We start from the raw sequence: 15,122 nt of genomic DNA on the forward strand, positions 1-15,122 counted from the left end.
GAGGAACTGACACATGATTAGGTGTATTATGCACAATATCGTAGGATTTTAAACAGGATTTATGTCTTTCACTGTAGCTCAATAAGTGAACTTTGGGATATTAATGTGTCAGACATGTTGTATGTATGTCACGAGTTGTACAACACAATTAGAGATTTCAAGGATGAGATGGGCAGGATTTTATGCGAGCTGTTCATCAGAGCCGCAAAGGAAAGTGAGAAGAATGGTCATTAGAATTGCGTAAATAATTAGAATTAGTATCTCGTCAGACCTATAAAAGCTTTTATTGTGAAATTTACGTGGAATTCAAACGGAAGTGGTTGTCATATTGTTGCTAACTTTACACTTTCATCCCTTCTTCAAAATCGATAGGTGATTGGCTTTCTTGATGGTTAAAATTGTGTGAGTCTTGTAACGTACTCACAAAAGGTAAGCACCTAACTGTGTCGAGTGGTTAAAATGGAAGTATTTGCCCACAAGTGTTGTCGATTTACGTAGCTTCGTATTCACTGTTACAGTGGTGCCTTTGTCTCGGCTCAAGATGATGCTGAAAGCTAACCGTAGCTAACGTTAGCTGCCTTTACAATAACACACTGAGTGACAGGCAGGTAGGCGGCCAACTGCTGCTGTTAGCTTACTGCAGATGTGACTTGCTGTCTGTACGTAGCTAGCTAACATTAGAAACGTGAGTCCCTGTTCATATTTTAATAAGTAAAACCACCTTACATGCGAGCATCCTTGCTCCTGTTTTGGTCGAAATGACAAGGCAGGTGATACAAATGAGCAGGTAGGGTTGCCACCTTTATCAAATGAAAATAAGGAACACAAAACCTAAGGAGGATCCGGGGGTGTACTGAAAAACAGCTTTTAAACACTCAGTTCTGGTGACATTTGAGAGAAGGATTTGGTCAAATCTCACGTGTATCCCCAATGGTCTCCTGACCTGCACAGTTTAGGGCCTCCATGCATATTATGGGGTGAAATCACAAATTCCTCTGAACGGATGACAAGTGGACTTGCCCCTCCCTTTGGCCCTGCTACCAATGGCATTGCACATAATGTGAGCATGTGTAATGGTACTGTAAGTCAGTCAAAGTAGCACTATTTGTATATTGACAAATAGTTTTTCGATTAACAATAACAACACAAATACTGGCATTTAATCAGTGCAAAACATCAACAACAGCAACAGTTATCCCTTTAAAGGTACGCTCTCCCCTTATTCCCTCTCTTTTTATAATAAAATTTAAAATACAGTATAGCTCTAAAACATATTAAGTGGCTTGTGAAAAGTGCTACACAAATAAAGCTAATTGAATAGAAAAACTATTTAGAATTATCCTTTGTCTTCCTCTCTCTTTCTCTCTCTCTCTTTTTGTTTTACAAATGTATGACTATGTTTATGAGTTGTGTAGGCTGTGTGTTATCAATGTAAGAACTATTCTGCTGAAACATTTACATTGCCATCACTGAGGCAGGAACATTGTAATTTCCATCATTAGTTATTAAGCATAGTTTAGTTGTTCAGCATTAACAATAGTAATAGTAATTGTGGAATCATTATGATCATTGATCAAATTGCATCAGTGACAGATTGCTCACAATATAAGTAGCGTTAATGTTGTAAACAGTAAATTTTCTGCAGTAGGCCTTCACTCAAGGCTGTTTGAAGCTGCAGTGGGTACATGTTCTAGCCCATTTAATAAAGGCTTTTTAACTTTTTGTGAGTGCCTTGGAGTTCCCTTTTTTCTGCGAGTGCTTTGTTACTCCTGTTTCCAAAGAGCACCACTATAGTTATGTTTTCTCACGGGTGTACTCATTTGCTTTGGCCTAAATAGTATGTTGCAGTTTCTACAACAACAAGAGTTTCTACCACAATGACATTATAACACTGTCAAATAGACACCTAAAATCAGTTTTTTTAGATCATATTCCAAACATAAAATAAAAACAGACAAGTGTAATTTCATTACCATATAAGGTTTGGTTGCTGCCTGTGATGGCAAAAATTGTTAAATTGCTGAACTTCATATATGCTATGAAATTTGCTCTGTAGTCATGTTTTTTAATTGGTTTCATTATTTTTCATAATTGTGTTATTCTGTACTGAATCACTCATGTAGAGAAATACGGCACAAATTGCATTCCGCATTGAATCATTAAGGAACGCAACATCTTGCTCTAAATTTAGGAACAATCCTGCCTTATATGGGACAGGTGGCAACCCTATCAGCAGGTGTTATTTTCACACAGTCCAGGCAATGTCCATCATAGAAATTAATCTTTTAATCTCTGTAGTTTCTTTTGATACACTTTTGGCAAACTATGAATATGTAATATTTGTAGCTCTAATATGATTCCTTCTCCATAAGTTTTTGTTACTTGATTGGAATTTGTCTTTACCTCAGGGGTTCTGTCATGGCCTTGAAAAGGAGAAGGGCGACATCCCCCTCTAGTAGTGTGAGTGGAGGAGATTTCGACGATAGCCAGCCTTCATCGTTAGTCTCTGCCATAGGGAGAAAGAGGAGAAGGACCTCAAACATTCCAACTGTGGATCCTGTAACTTAACAGATTTCAGTTACCTTTGTTTGTTTAACTCCTGCTGGTGTATTTTTTAGAATGATACTATCACACAAATTGATTACCAAGTTGATATAGCGACGGCTGTGCATCCACCTCAGTGTTTGATCTTTGCCTTGCAGATTGCTGTATGTCATGAACTGTACAACACAATCAGAGATTACAAGGATGACCAGGGCAGGATGTTATGTGAGCTGTTCATCAGAGCCCCCAAAAGAAGGTGAGGAGAAAGGTCATTTCAATTCCTTATACATGCAACCAGTTGAAATAACGCAGACGTGAGACTGAGTAGATTTACAAGTCTCCATTTCTTAAAGGAATCAACCAGACTATTACCATGTGGTCTCTCAGCCTATTGATATGATGAAGATCCAACAGAAATTGAAGATGGAGGAGTACGATGATGTCGAACAACTCACTAGTGACTTTCAACTCTTATTCAACAATGCAAAAACTTATTACAAGGTAACAACAAGCAATACTTGTGATGTATATCCTCACTGTTTCCTTGACAGCAAAATGATAAAATTAGCGAGTACTTGTTTGTTAAAATGCGTTAAGGCTATGACTGTAAAAGGAATATGTCTTGCATGTGTGCAGTCAGACAGTCCTGAGTACAGAGCAGCTTGTAAACTGTGGGACCTCTACCTGCGAACCAAGAACGAGTTTGTTCAGCGAGGGGATTATGATGAGGATGATGAGGATGGGTACGATACACAAGACAACCCCGGAGGGTCCGCTGAGGATGAGGTGACACTCATGCATACTATTGATAATATGGATTTATTGTGACACAACTCTTCATTTAATATATACTGCAAAAAATATCCATCTTAACCAAGTCATTTAGTCTGGTAGGTTTTTTTTTCACTTGTTGATATTTTTTGCAGTGTAGTTTGAGTTGCCACACATCCCATAACTATATATACTGTATATATGCAGAAATAATATACATACATACATATAGCAGCTCTTGAAATTGTACCAGCAGACAGCGATATTTGCTCACTTAAACTGTATGACTCCTTACAGAATGCACCCACTTGCTTGAAAGAGGTCCTGGAGCAGCTGCTCGATGCGGTAGTGTCTTACACAGAGCCGACCGGCCGCCTGGTCAGTGAGCTGTTCCAGAAGCTGCCCTCCAAAGTGGTATGACTGCTTTCAGTGTGACTATGGACCTATCAGTATGTAAATTGAGTGACTCGGTTTTGATGTGCAGTTTGCCTTTTCTTAGCAATATCCAGACTATTATGCCATCATTAAGGAACCAATAGATCTGAAAATCATCGCTCAAAAGATTCAGGTATGCCATGAAACTTCTTCTGTGAAATATAGATCCAAGTTATCTACAAGATGTTTTGATAACTTGTCCAATGTATTTGCTTTTTAGCTGGGCCACTACAGGAGTGTTAGTGCCATGGCGAAAGACATAGATTTGCTGGCAAAGAATGCCAAAACGTATAATGAACCCGGATCACAGGTTTTTAAGGTAAGCTGTGTAATTGAGAATATGATACATGCCACATAACATTAGCAATACGCTCAATGTGATAAACTTCTTTGTTCCAGGATGCAAACACCATCAAAAAGATTTTTGTGCAAAAGAAGTCTGATATGGAACATGCAGAGCCTATCAAGTCCAGCATTCGCATAAGGTACACTGGAAACAACACTAGAGATAATGTGGAATGCAGTAGTATCAACTTTTGACTTAAACTGCACTTTTTCTCTCCCTCTCTCTCTGTCTGTCTCTGTCTCTCTGTCAGGAACAGAAGATCAGCCCAGGGAGACCGCCTCTCAGCTATCACCATGGCTCTTCAGTATGAAAGTGATGAGGAAGGCATTCTCTCGGGTACTTTCTTACCTCCTTATTTTGGGTGCATCATTACAGAGATGTGCAGCCACTGGATATTGATGAAGATGTTATGTACAGTGTATTGTTGCGGGCAACAGGGAAGGAAAGCTGCAATGTAATAACTGTGAATATTCAACATTGATCTCATTCTGTAATTGTCAGGGTCTGTCCACTATGATGAGGGGGAATCCGAGGCAGAGAGTATGACCTCTAACATGGACATGAGTAACCCCATCTTCCAGCTGTATGAGGCCGTGCGAGGCGGCAGGAACAGCCAGGGCCAGCTGATCTCTGAGCCCTTCCTGCAGCTGCCCTCCAGGAAGGACTATCCTGACTACTACCAGCAGATCAGCCAGCCCATCTGCCTGTACCAGATCAAGTATGGCGGAGCTAGAACCTCACCTGACTTTATGTGTTTGTTTGTGTTTGTTCACACCATTCAAACAAGTTTGATATTCAACATTGTGCATGTGGTTTCCATCGTTGTAGTATTCAGTCCCCTTCACTCTTTCCACATTTTGTGTTGTTACAGCCTGAATTCAAAATTGATTTAATTTGTTTTTTGTTTCAGTGATCTATACACAGTAGTAGATTTGTACAAGTTAATTAAATATGAAAAGCTGAAATGTTTTGAGTATAAGTATTAAGTTTAATACTTCTACTCAAATAGTTATACTTAATACCAATTCAGTTGTTTGGACATGATTTAGAAAGAAGCATATGTCTGTATAAGGTCCCACAGATGACAATGCATGTCAGAGTAGAAACTCCACCATAAAGTCAGAGAGGAGTGGCTTCACTCCTAAAAAACAGGCACATGACAGCACACCTGGAGTTTGAAATGGTAACATGAAAGACTGACAGTATGATGAAAAAGATTCTGTGATCTGATGAAACACAAATTTAACTCTTCACTCTCGCTGTAATGCAAAGCACTGTGGTAGAAACCGGGGAGAGCTCATCACTCATTTATCACCATCACTACCGTGAAGCATGGTGGCGGCAGCATCAGGCTGTGGGGGGGGCTTTTCAGCAGTTGGGACTGGGACACTTTTAAGGACAGAGGGAACAATGTCAGGACAGTGATCCTAAGCATACTGCTAAATCAACACTGGAATGGCTTCAGAACAACAATGTGAAAGTCCTTTTGACTCAGGAAGTTGAATACTTTTCTGAACATTTCTGTATTTCATTTTCAGTAAATGTGCAAAAAAAACAACAATTCTAAAATATGTTTTCGCTTTGTCATTATGAAATATTTCTGTGTAGATTGTTGACAATCTCAATTTAATCCATTTTGAATTCAGGCTGCACAAAATCTAAAAAACTCAGGGGCGCTGAATTGCTTATGAAGGCACTGTTTGTTTTCATCCAACTGTCAGTGAATTTTCAGTGAACTTTAAAAAAAAAAAAAAATGCAAATTAGGTGTTTCCATCAGCTAGATTGAAGCAAATTAATAGGCTTCCTGAATGTAGAATCAGTTGAAGTATCCATTAGAAAAACTAAAAAAGTCTTTACACTACATTTTTATTCAACAAATGCATTCCACTGCTATTTATTGCAATAGAAAGGGTTAGTGGCGATAGTGGCGATTGTGGAGATTTTAGCAAAATTTGCCTTTTCAATCAGCCTTTCTAATTTGAAAAAAACTTAGATGGAACCCCATCTAATGTGCTGCTTTTGCCTAATTATAATTTGTGCATGTTCATCATCTTTAGTGTGTTTTTATTTTGTTTCAACAACATTCTCTCTTTTTATGTTTTATCCCCACGGCATCACACACACGCACTGTACAGTACAGTATTTCTGTGTCCCAAATGTGAGAGCCCGTAATTCCCCACAGGAACAAGATGAAGAACAATGAATATGAAAGTGTGGAGCATATAGATGCAGATCTGATGCTGATGTTTGAGAACGCCAAACGCTACAATGTTCCTCACTCCTCCATATACAAGCGCGCACTCAAACTCCAACACATCCAGCAGGTCAGTCCCAGCTTCCACTTCCAGTCTGAGGATTGGTCATGATTGTGTATTTGCTTAGGATTTGCATGATGAGAGCTGATGCGTTGATATGTTTTTTGATATGATCTGTGTTTTGCGGTTGAAAATCAAGGGCATGCAGATAAGCAACGTTTTTCTTTTTTGTCAGCTTTAAAAAGCTTTGTGTGCTCGTTAAAAATAATTACAACTATATGTGTTATATATTACCTGCTCTGTCTAGTTGAAGAGAAAGGAACTTTTACAGAGGGATGATGATGATGGAGACAGCATGCTTTCCTCTGCCACGTCTGACACCAGTAGCACAAAGAGAAAAAGGTGCACAATGTCACATTTTAGTTGCTTTAACTCTCTCTAGTAGCTTTTTGTTTATTTTGGAAAAGTATGTGTTGACAGTTCTTTATTGATTTGAACCTGATTTCCAGTCACAAGAAGAACACAAAGAAGAACCGTATGAAAGCTCTCTTTGTTGCTGTGACTGATGCACGAGAAGCTGGCACTGGTCGCAGACTGTGTGACCTCTTCATGGTCAAGCCCTCGAAGAAGGACTACCCTGATTACTACAAGGTGATCCTAGAACCCATGGACCTCAGAACGGTTGAGCACAACATCCGCTCAGACAAGTACATGACTGAAGATGCACTGGTGGAAGATATGAAGCTCATGTTCCGCAATGCACGACACTACAATGAGGAAGGCTCCCAGGTAAGGTCCCGTTTGGTTGTGTAGCATCTACCTTTCATCGACAGACACTTTTTATTAGTAATCTAATTTCTCATTTGCACTGTTCTGAGAGCTCTGAGAGTCAGACAAGCACAATTATTTCCTAGTATAAAAAGGGCCCAAGAGTCCGCTCATGAATCAGGCTCAGAGCAGAGATAAATGGATTTAAGATTCAAATCTGAATGTTGAAAAGGGATATGATTAAGTTTGAATGGAATTTAGCCTGAGAGAGAACAGAACCAATTGCTCTTCATGACAAGCCTCTTGGCCTTGTTCCAGGTCTATAATGACGCTGACATCCTAGAAAAGATTATGAAAGACAGACGCAGAGACCTTGGGCCAGCGACTGACGATGACGACATGATGTCCCCAAAGTTGAAAATAAGTATGTTGCTAATCGGGCAGTTTGGTTTCAGTTGGCAGATACAGGAAACAAATGTTTGATACAGTTACTTATCAAACTGTTTTTTGGAGAGACACGTTATTATTGACACACACATACATTGATTGCAGGAAAGAACAGCATTACTCTGAAGAAGTCCAAGTACCTAACCCCCCTACAGCAGAAGCTGAACGAGCTTTATGAGGCTGTCAAGAACTACACAGATAAGCGAGGCCGGCGCCTCAGCACGATCTTCCTGCGGCTGCCGTCCCGTGCCGAACTGCCTGATTACTACATTGCCATCAAGAAGCCTGTGGACATGGAGAAGGTCAAGAGCCACATGCTGGCCAATAAGTACCAGGATGTGGATGCACTGGTGGAGGACCTGGTGCTCATGTTCAACAACGCCTGCACTTACAACGAGCCTGAGTCTCTGATATACCGCGACGCTCTGGTGCTGCACAGGGTGCTATTGGAGACGAGGCGTGACCTGGAGGGAGGAGAGGATGCCCACGTGCCCGATGTGCCCCGCCTCATCCAGGAACTTATCCGCAGCCTCTTTGTTTCTGTGCTGGGTCACCAAGATGATGAGGGCCGCTGCTACAGCGACTCACTAGCTGAGATTCCTGCGCTAGACCCCACAAGCCCCGATAAACCAGCACTCAACTTTGAGATTATCAGGACTAATGTAGACCGAGGTCGCTATAAGAGGCTGGATGTATTTCAGGACCACATGTTTGAAGTGCTGGAGAAGGCCAGGCGAATGCATAGGTGAGGTACTGCTGACTGTCTGCCACAAAATCAAATCAGTCATCTGAAAACCTGATTTTTGTGCGTTGATGTTGTAAATTCATCTTATTACAAGATAGCCCAGGTTAGTGTCACACCATATGTTCATTACAGGACAGACTCGGAGATCTTTGAGGATGCCGTGGAACTGCAGCAGTTCTTCATCCGGATCAGAGATGAGCTGTGTAAGAATGGAGAGATCCTGATGTCCCCTGCTCTCAGCTATACCTCCAAACATCTGCATAGTGATGTGGAGAAGGAGAAGAAAGAGAAACTTCCCAAAGAGTTTGAGGAGGACAAACTCAAGAGGGAAGAGGAGAAAAAGGGTATGCTGTTAAACATTTGTTAAAGCTCACAGTACAAAAAAAGTGACATCCTACCAAGCATAGTCTCAGGGTAATTATGACATATAACTGATAAAGTTGTGAATCCCTAGAAGCTGAGAAGAGTGAGGACTCTGTTGGGGGGGCGTGGCAGTCCAACCTGCAGCGCACATACAGTCAGGACTGCAGCTTCAAGGATAGTATGTACCATGTGGGAGACTATGTGTATGTGGAGCCTGCGGAGCCCAACCTCCAGCCTCATATCATCTGCATTGAACGCCTTTGGCAGGATGATACTGGTCAGTCCCTCAGCATTGATCAGATGGTGGATTTAGTGGCAATATTGTTATTTTCTACCATATCTTTTAGCCACTGTTCTTCAGTGTTATCATTTAGAAAGGGATGACTTTTATTGAGGCCAGAACTAATCCAGTCAATATTCTCCACTTCTAATAATTACAGGTGAGAAGTGGTTGTATGGTTGCTGGTTCTACAGGCCAAATGAAACGTTTCATCTCGCCACACGCAAATTCCTGGAGAAGGAAGTTTTTAAGAGCGACTATTACAACAAAGCTCCTGTCAACAAGATTCTAGGCAAATGTGTGGTCATGTTCGTGAAGGTAAGTGCTTGCGTTTGCCTCTCATTTTGTATGATATTTGTTTTGTTGTTGAGCCACAGCTGTTTATGAGCATAAAGTGTTGACCAAATATTTGGGGTGGGTGTGACTTAAGGAGTACTTCAAACTTCACCCAGAAGGCTTCAGAGCAGAGGATGTCTATGTCTGTGAGTCACGCTACTCTGCCAAGGCCAAGTCCTTTAAGAAGATCAAGATGTGGACCATGCCCTTGAGTTCTGTCAGGTTTGCTGCTAGAGATGTACCCCTACCCGTCGTCCGAGTGGCGTCCATGTTTGCCCCCAAGCATGACGAAAAAGCACCAGAGATGACAGAGGAGAGCAAAGTGACAGATGGCCTTGTTGAAAAGGTAAATGCCAATTAGAGTTGTTCCTATAGAAATTGACAGGATGCACATCAAGAATGTGCAAACAAATATCCGGAAACCAATTTGTGTGTCTGCAGGAGAGGGAGGATGTTCCGATGGATATGACCAATGGGGAGCCAGGGTGTCAGTACTTCGAGCAGCTCTGCTTCAACAACCTTTGGCTAAAAGTGGGAGACTGTGTCTACATCGGTTCCCATGGACTGGTGCGCCACCGAGTGGGCAGGTAGGGTAAATGCTGCTCAGCATATATTGGTAATGCATACTGTATAAGTGATGAGAACATATAGCTTATAGTTGCAAAAGTTTGGAATGTTAATATTTTGTTTGATTTTGGGACATGCAATGTAATGCAAAGGGTTTAACTTACAGGGAGAGTTTTATCATTGTTATTGTATTCTTAAAATATTCTGTGTGACTCCCGCTTCCAACTGACCAGGGAAGCTCTCGGCGAGGCATGTCACCTCCTTCCCATCAATCACGATCACATACACTCCCTGTTGTTGTATAGTGGGAGGGAGAGCCTGGGGAAGTGTGGGTTAGAAGGAACAAGGAGCAATGGCATGGTAGCAAGTGTTGTGTTGGTAGTATGTTTTCAAAGTATACAAAGGTTGCGTGTTTTCCAACGTACTCATCGCAGCTTTAACATTTCTTTCTGCTGAACAGGATTGAGAAGATGTGGATGCGAGACGGAGCAGCCTACTTCTTTGGTCCCATCTTCATCCATCCAGAGGAAACGGAGCATGAGCCCACTAAGATGTTCTACAAGAAGGAAGTGTTCCTCAGCAACCTTGAGGAGGCTTGCCCCATGACGTGCATCATAGGTTCCCTCCTTTCTGTGCATCCTGTTGAATTTGATACCAACAATTTGTGCTTACAAAATCATACTTCGTTTTAAGGTTCATGTATGCATTTCATTGAATTCATTGCATATTCGGCATGTCTTTTAACGTATTTGTTTCCTTGTTTCACAGGGAAATGTGCGGTGTCCTCCTTCAAAGAATACCTGTCGTGCCGGCCAACTGAAGTGCCTGAAGAGGATGTTCTGCTGTGTGAGAGTCGTTACATTGAGAGTGAGAAGCAGATGAAGAAGTTCAAGGGTCTTAAGCGCTTTTCTCTCTCTGGGAAGGTGGTGGAGGATGAGATCTACTATTTTCGGTGAGCAGCCTGTACACAATTTAAGTAAACACTTTAGGTCACTGCAGCTAGGTGAATGGGAATGAAAAGTAACTCTCTTGTAATGGGACCATAAAGTAAGCATGCACTGGTCCTAAATATCCCAAACATCCCATTACAATAGAGCTTGATGGTCAATACTGGGTCACACAGTCTGTGAAACAGTTGACTCAGAAACCAGGTATTCTCCCTTGTAGGCTGGGTTCAGTTACTTGTTCTGGTCCTGTCTGTTCTGTGATCCCCCTTGTCTGTAACCCTCTGAAGTAGAGCAGCCTGTTCTTCCTAAATTAAGGAAGTTTAGGCAGATGTGAATTAATAATACAGTATATTTTTCCAATTGTTTTATACAGGAAGCTCATAGTGCCCCAGAAGGAACCATCTCCTCTGCTGGACAGGAAAATTGAGGAACTTGAGGCCAAGTTTGCTGATATGACTGATGAGGAGCTAGAGGATCTTGGGGAGGATGATGGCGAGCTAGGGGATCAGTCTCTGCCACAGCTACAAACTTCCCTGTCTAACGACATGGATATCATGCCTTACACCCCTCCACAGGTCAGGATGGTAGTATTTACCACTGACTGTAAAATTCCTCCGTAAGCCAACAAGTTATTAAGTAGCAGGTAGTGCTTTTGTAAATGTCTCTCTTGTGTTTAGTCGCAGTCTACGCCAAAATCCATAAAGGGTCTTTCAAAGAAGGAGGGCTCAAAGCGGAAGATCAACATGAGCGGCTACATCCTGTTCAGCAGTGAGATGCGGGCGGTCATCAAAGCCCAGCACCCAGACTTCTCCTTTGGGGAGCTGAGTCGCCTCGTAGGCACAGAATGGAGGAATCTGGAGGGTTCCAGAAAAGCAGAATATGAAGGTGAGAAGAAACTCTCCAGAACTGACAACATATAACTGTTGTATTCTTAAAAGGCAGACTGTAGACAAGTGTAGACATTATATTTGTCTTTATTGTGTTGCAGAGCGAGCAGCTAAAGTGGCCGAGCAGCAGGAGCGTGAGAGGGCAGCCCAGCAACTGGCTTCCCCTAGAGCAGGTACCCCAGTAGGGGCACTGATGGGGGTGGTGCCTCCCCCAACCCCCATGGGGATGCTTAATCCCAGCATGACGCCTGTGTCAGGTAACCCCTCATAGATGCAGATGGATCCCCCCGTGGACACTAGAAGGCTGGAATAAGAAGCTGAACTGCTAGAATTATTTGCCTATTTAAGTTTCCTCATCACACCACTTTCAGCATGTATTTGATGTTGCAGTGCCATGATCTCATTTTATACCTTGCTAACATTATTTTACAAAAATGGGTTAGGCTATCATTCAACTAACTTTCAAGATGAATTCATGCTTGTGAGTAGTGCATGTGCATGAAATTGTTTTCATTGTTTTGTGCCTTTTTGTCGCCTAATGGAATTCGTTTTTCACTCATTTACACCATAAACCCTGTCTTAATATTTTGATTAAGGCATATAAATTAACATTAATGCATGCTAGCTAGTGTAGTTGCTGGTGCATGTTTCACTGATGCATGTTGCTGTTTTGTGTTGCTACCGTCCCTTCCTAAGAAGGTATGATGGGTGCATATAGGTCAGCTATGATGCCCCTGCAGGGCCCTGTTGAAGGCACGGTTAGTATGACTGGCATACCACCACATCGCATGGGGGTGCCTGTCTTGCCCCAACATCTCCTGCCCGTTATGCCTGGGTTCCCTGGAATGCCATACCTTGGTAAGAGTGCTGTCACCCCACCTGCCACGCAGTTGCTTCCTGTCTACCACTCTGACTTGCTGGAGGGGCTACCTGTACCAATAGGCTGAGGTCCTTTAGTTGATGAGCCAGTTGCCTTTCACAAAGCCTCAGCTGAGGCTCGGTCATGTGTTCAGTTCATCACCATTAGGCTGTTTGGTAATGTGCCACTGACAGAAATCCAGTGTTTCCACTGTGCAAAAAAGCAAATATGTCACTGTATTAAATGCTTATTACTAGCCCTGATAATACTACCAATAAACTGACAAGCAAACAGTCTCTGTCAATAATTGGCATTCCTGTTAGTTCTTCTAAACTTACATAAAACATGACATTGGCCCATTTGTAATAGAATGAAACGAACCAACAAAAACATGACATTGGCCCATTTGTAATAGAATGAAACGAACCAATATCAAGGGGCGGCTGGCCACAGTTATTTTGAGACAGTGTGTTGATACTAAATGTCCTCACAGGTGTCAACGGCATGGGAGGGGGACCTGGAGCAGGACACACCCACGGATCCCAGGTAATCACTTTGTAAGAAAGGAAGCTTGTAAGAAAGTAAATATGCTGACTGAAAACCATATGTGACATCAGAGTTAAGATTGTTGCTGTCTGAATCAGATCTGTGTGTTCTGATGTGAGTGCTGGATAAAACTAACATATTGAGTAGATTACCATTTTTGGAAATGACGGTGAAATCCTGCTTCAGTGTTTTTCATAATGATTTACTAACACAAATTTTCTTCTTCCTCTCTGTCGTAAACTGATTAAGCACAAAGTTTGCATCCTAACTTTTCAACTTCAAACTTTGTGCTTAATCGGTTTACGAGAGAGAGGAAGAAGAAAATTTGTGTTAAACCCAAGTCTGAGTAATAATGGAGATGTGTTTTCTTTAGATGGGCGTGATGGGTCCAGGGCAGCAGGCTCCACCACCATACCCAGGGCAAGGCCAGGTGGGACAACCTGCTCTCCAGCAGCCCTCCACCCCCATGTTTGTGTCCCCGCCACCCAAGCCCCAGCGCCTGCTCCACTCCGAGGCGTACCTCAAGTACATCGAGGGTCTTACTGCAGAATCCCCCACCATCAGCAAGTGGGACCAAGCCCTCTCAGGTGAAGTCTTTCCTTTGATGGTCATTGATTAAATCTACACGTCCCCATAAATGTAGAATATGGGTCATTCATCCACCTGTGTTGCTTAATGCCTTTCACCACACTAAATACTGACGATTGTATATTTTGCTAGAAGTTGCACTGGGTGTGTGGGTGGGAGGTTTATGCTCAGGGGTTGGGGATACAAAAGGGTGATGACACTGGGTGACACAGCTTGGAGATGCAGTATATTTCTGGATCTTGCTTGCCCAGCTTGCATCAGCCACTTCAGGTTTCCTCTCCGTTTGAGCTCTAATCCACAGGCTATGAAGACTGCTTTGTGTTACTATATCTATGTGTGATGGGCTTCTTATGGGGCCTGACACAAATTAAAATACGAATTTACAAACTCCAATTAAAACTGTGAAAGGAATAATGAGTAATGAACAAATAAGTATAAAACGGTGAAATACAGCAAACACGATTTTTAGAATTCAGATTTTACTGTGTGTGATTTTTGCACTTGCAGCTCGAAAAAAAGATGTGCGCCTGACAAAAGAGCAAGAGAGCAGGCTGCCGTCCCATTGGCTGAAGAGCAAGGGGGCCCACAGCACCATGGCAGATGCACTTTGGCGGCTCCGTGACTTGATGCTGCGAGACACCCTGAACATCCGTCAGACGTACAACGTGTAGCCTGTTAAAACTCTCTCTGAGCCTCTCTTCCTAAGCCTGTCAGACAGGAACGGGTTAAGCTCTCTAAAAGTGTTTACGTTGTGTTGTTATGAAGTTGTGTTTGTATCCATATGAGCTGTGCCCTCTGTTGAAACTGTTTTTGTTTTTTTTAAACATTTCAACTATATTGTTCCAAGTACATTATTGTTATGACTGTCATTCTGTGATGGATGCTTTAATAAATTTAAAATGTGAAGACTTGAATTGAACTGTATTAATTTAAAAAGTGGGAGTTGTGGTGATGTTTGAGGGGTGCCACTTGGCTTATGTGTATTGCAATAGTTGGAACTTGGAAAGAAGTTTTGCACAACTGTTTGCCAAATGAAAGTAGAAATTGCCTTATAGAATAGGGTTTAAAGGGTTAAAGGCCTTTATTCATAATTGTACCTAAGTAAAAGTACTGAATTATTTGATATTAGATGCACTTGAGTTGAAAGTTAAAGTATACGTTCAGTACAATACCCTGGTCTCCAATTGGTCCTGGTATTTGGCTAGAGGTTCTAGAGGTATCTGGCTCTAGAGGTTAAGTTTAAACGCATCATCAGAGTTAAGCGTGCCTCTACTTCTTTGTTAAGACTCTCAAATTAGAAAGCACTAGTTCAGTGCCCTAGCAGTGCCTGTTAACAAAAAAAAAACAAAAAACACAATAGGCACACAATCAGTCGCTTGCTTTGAGCCCCGCTGCTGCACAGAACGCTGTTCGCTTGTTTATTCAAAGTTTATTAAT

The 15,122-nt window shown here is 42.0% G+C and overlaps 1 protein-coding gene across 1 annotated transcript; it reads left to right on the top strand.

Moving 5' to 3' along the window:
- Window positions 1–371: 371 nt before the first annotated feature.
- On the top strand, window positions 372–14,543 carry LOC139663424 (protein polybromo-1-like). The gene is made up of 30 exons (XM_071542091.1): window positions 372–429; window positions 2,409–2,559; window positions 2,703–2,800; window positions 2,898–3,045; window positions 3,181–3,330; window positions 3,613–3,729; window positions 3,815–3,883; window positions 3,971–4,069; window positions 4,150–4,235; window positions 4,347–4,432; window positions 4,598–4,814; window positions 6,280–6,421; window positions 6,660–6,754; window positions 6,862–7,141; window positions 7,439–7,544; window positions 7,673–8,312; window positions 8,445–8,656; window positions 8,767–8,952; window positions 9,116–9,273; window positions 9,386–9,637; window positions 9,733–9,878; window positions 10,319–10,476; window positions 10,627–10,810; window positions 11,179–11,380; window positions 11,483–11,690; window positions 11,794–11,949; window positions 12,389–12,550; window positions 13,045–13,097; window positions 13,471–13,684; window positions 14,193–14,543. The coding sequence occupies exons 2-30, from the start codon at window positions 2,419–2,421 to the stop codon at window positions 14,354–14,356; spliced, it is 4,929 nt and encodes a 1,642-aa protein (XP_071398192.1). The 5' UTR covers window positions 372–429; window positions 2,409–2,418; the 3' UTR covers window positions 14,357–14,543.
- The last annotated feature ends 579 nt before the right edge of the window (window positions 14,544–15,122 follow it).

The sequence above is a fragment of the Centroberyx affinis genome, unplaced genomic scaffold, assembly GCF_046629955.1.
Source record: "Centroberyx affinis isolate AG114_WGS23_722 - 3 ecotype Tasmania unplaced genomic scaffold, CSIRO-AGI_Caff_v1 ptg004010l_1, whole genome shotgun sequence".
Lineage (NCBI taxonomy): Eukaryota > Metazoa > Chordata > Actinopteri > Beryciformes > Berycidae > Centroberyx > Centroberyx affinis.

What these genes read in the sequence shown, in the direction of transcription:
- LOC139663424 (XM_071542091.1), top strand. Translation starts at nt 2,419, where the DNA reads ATGGCCTTGAAAAGGAGAAGGGCGACATCCCCCTCTAGTAGTGTGAGT. An exon ending in ATGCAAAAACTTATTACAAG is followed by an intron (nt 3,046 to 3,180) that starts GTAACAACAAGC and finishes GCATGTGTGCAG; the next exon opens with TCAGACAGTCCTGAGTACAG. An exon ending in GTGTGGTCATGTTCGTGAAG is followed by an intron (nt 9,274 to 9,385) that starts GTAAGTGCTTGC and finishes GTGTGACTTAAG; the next exon opens with GAGTACTTCAAACTTCACCC.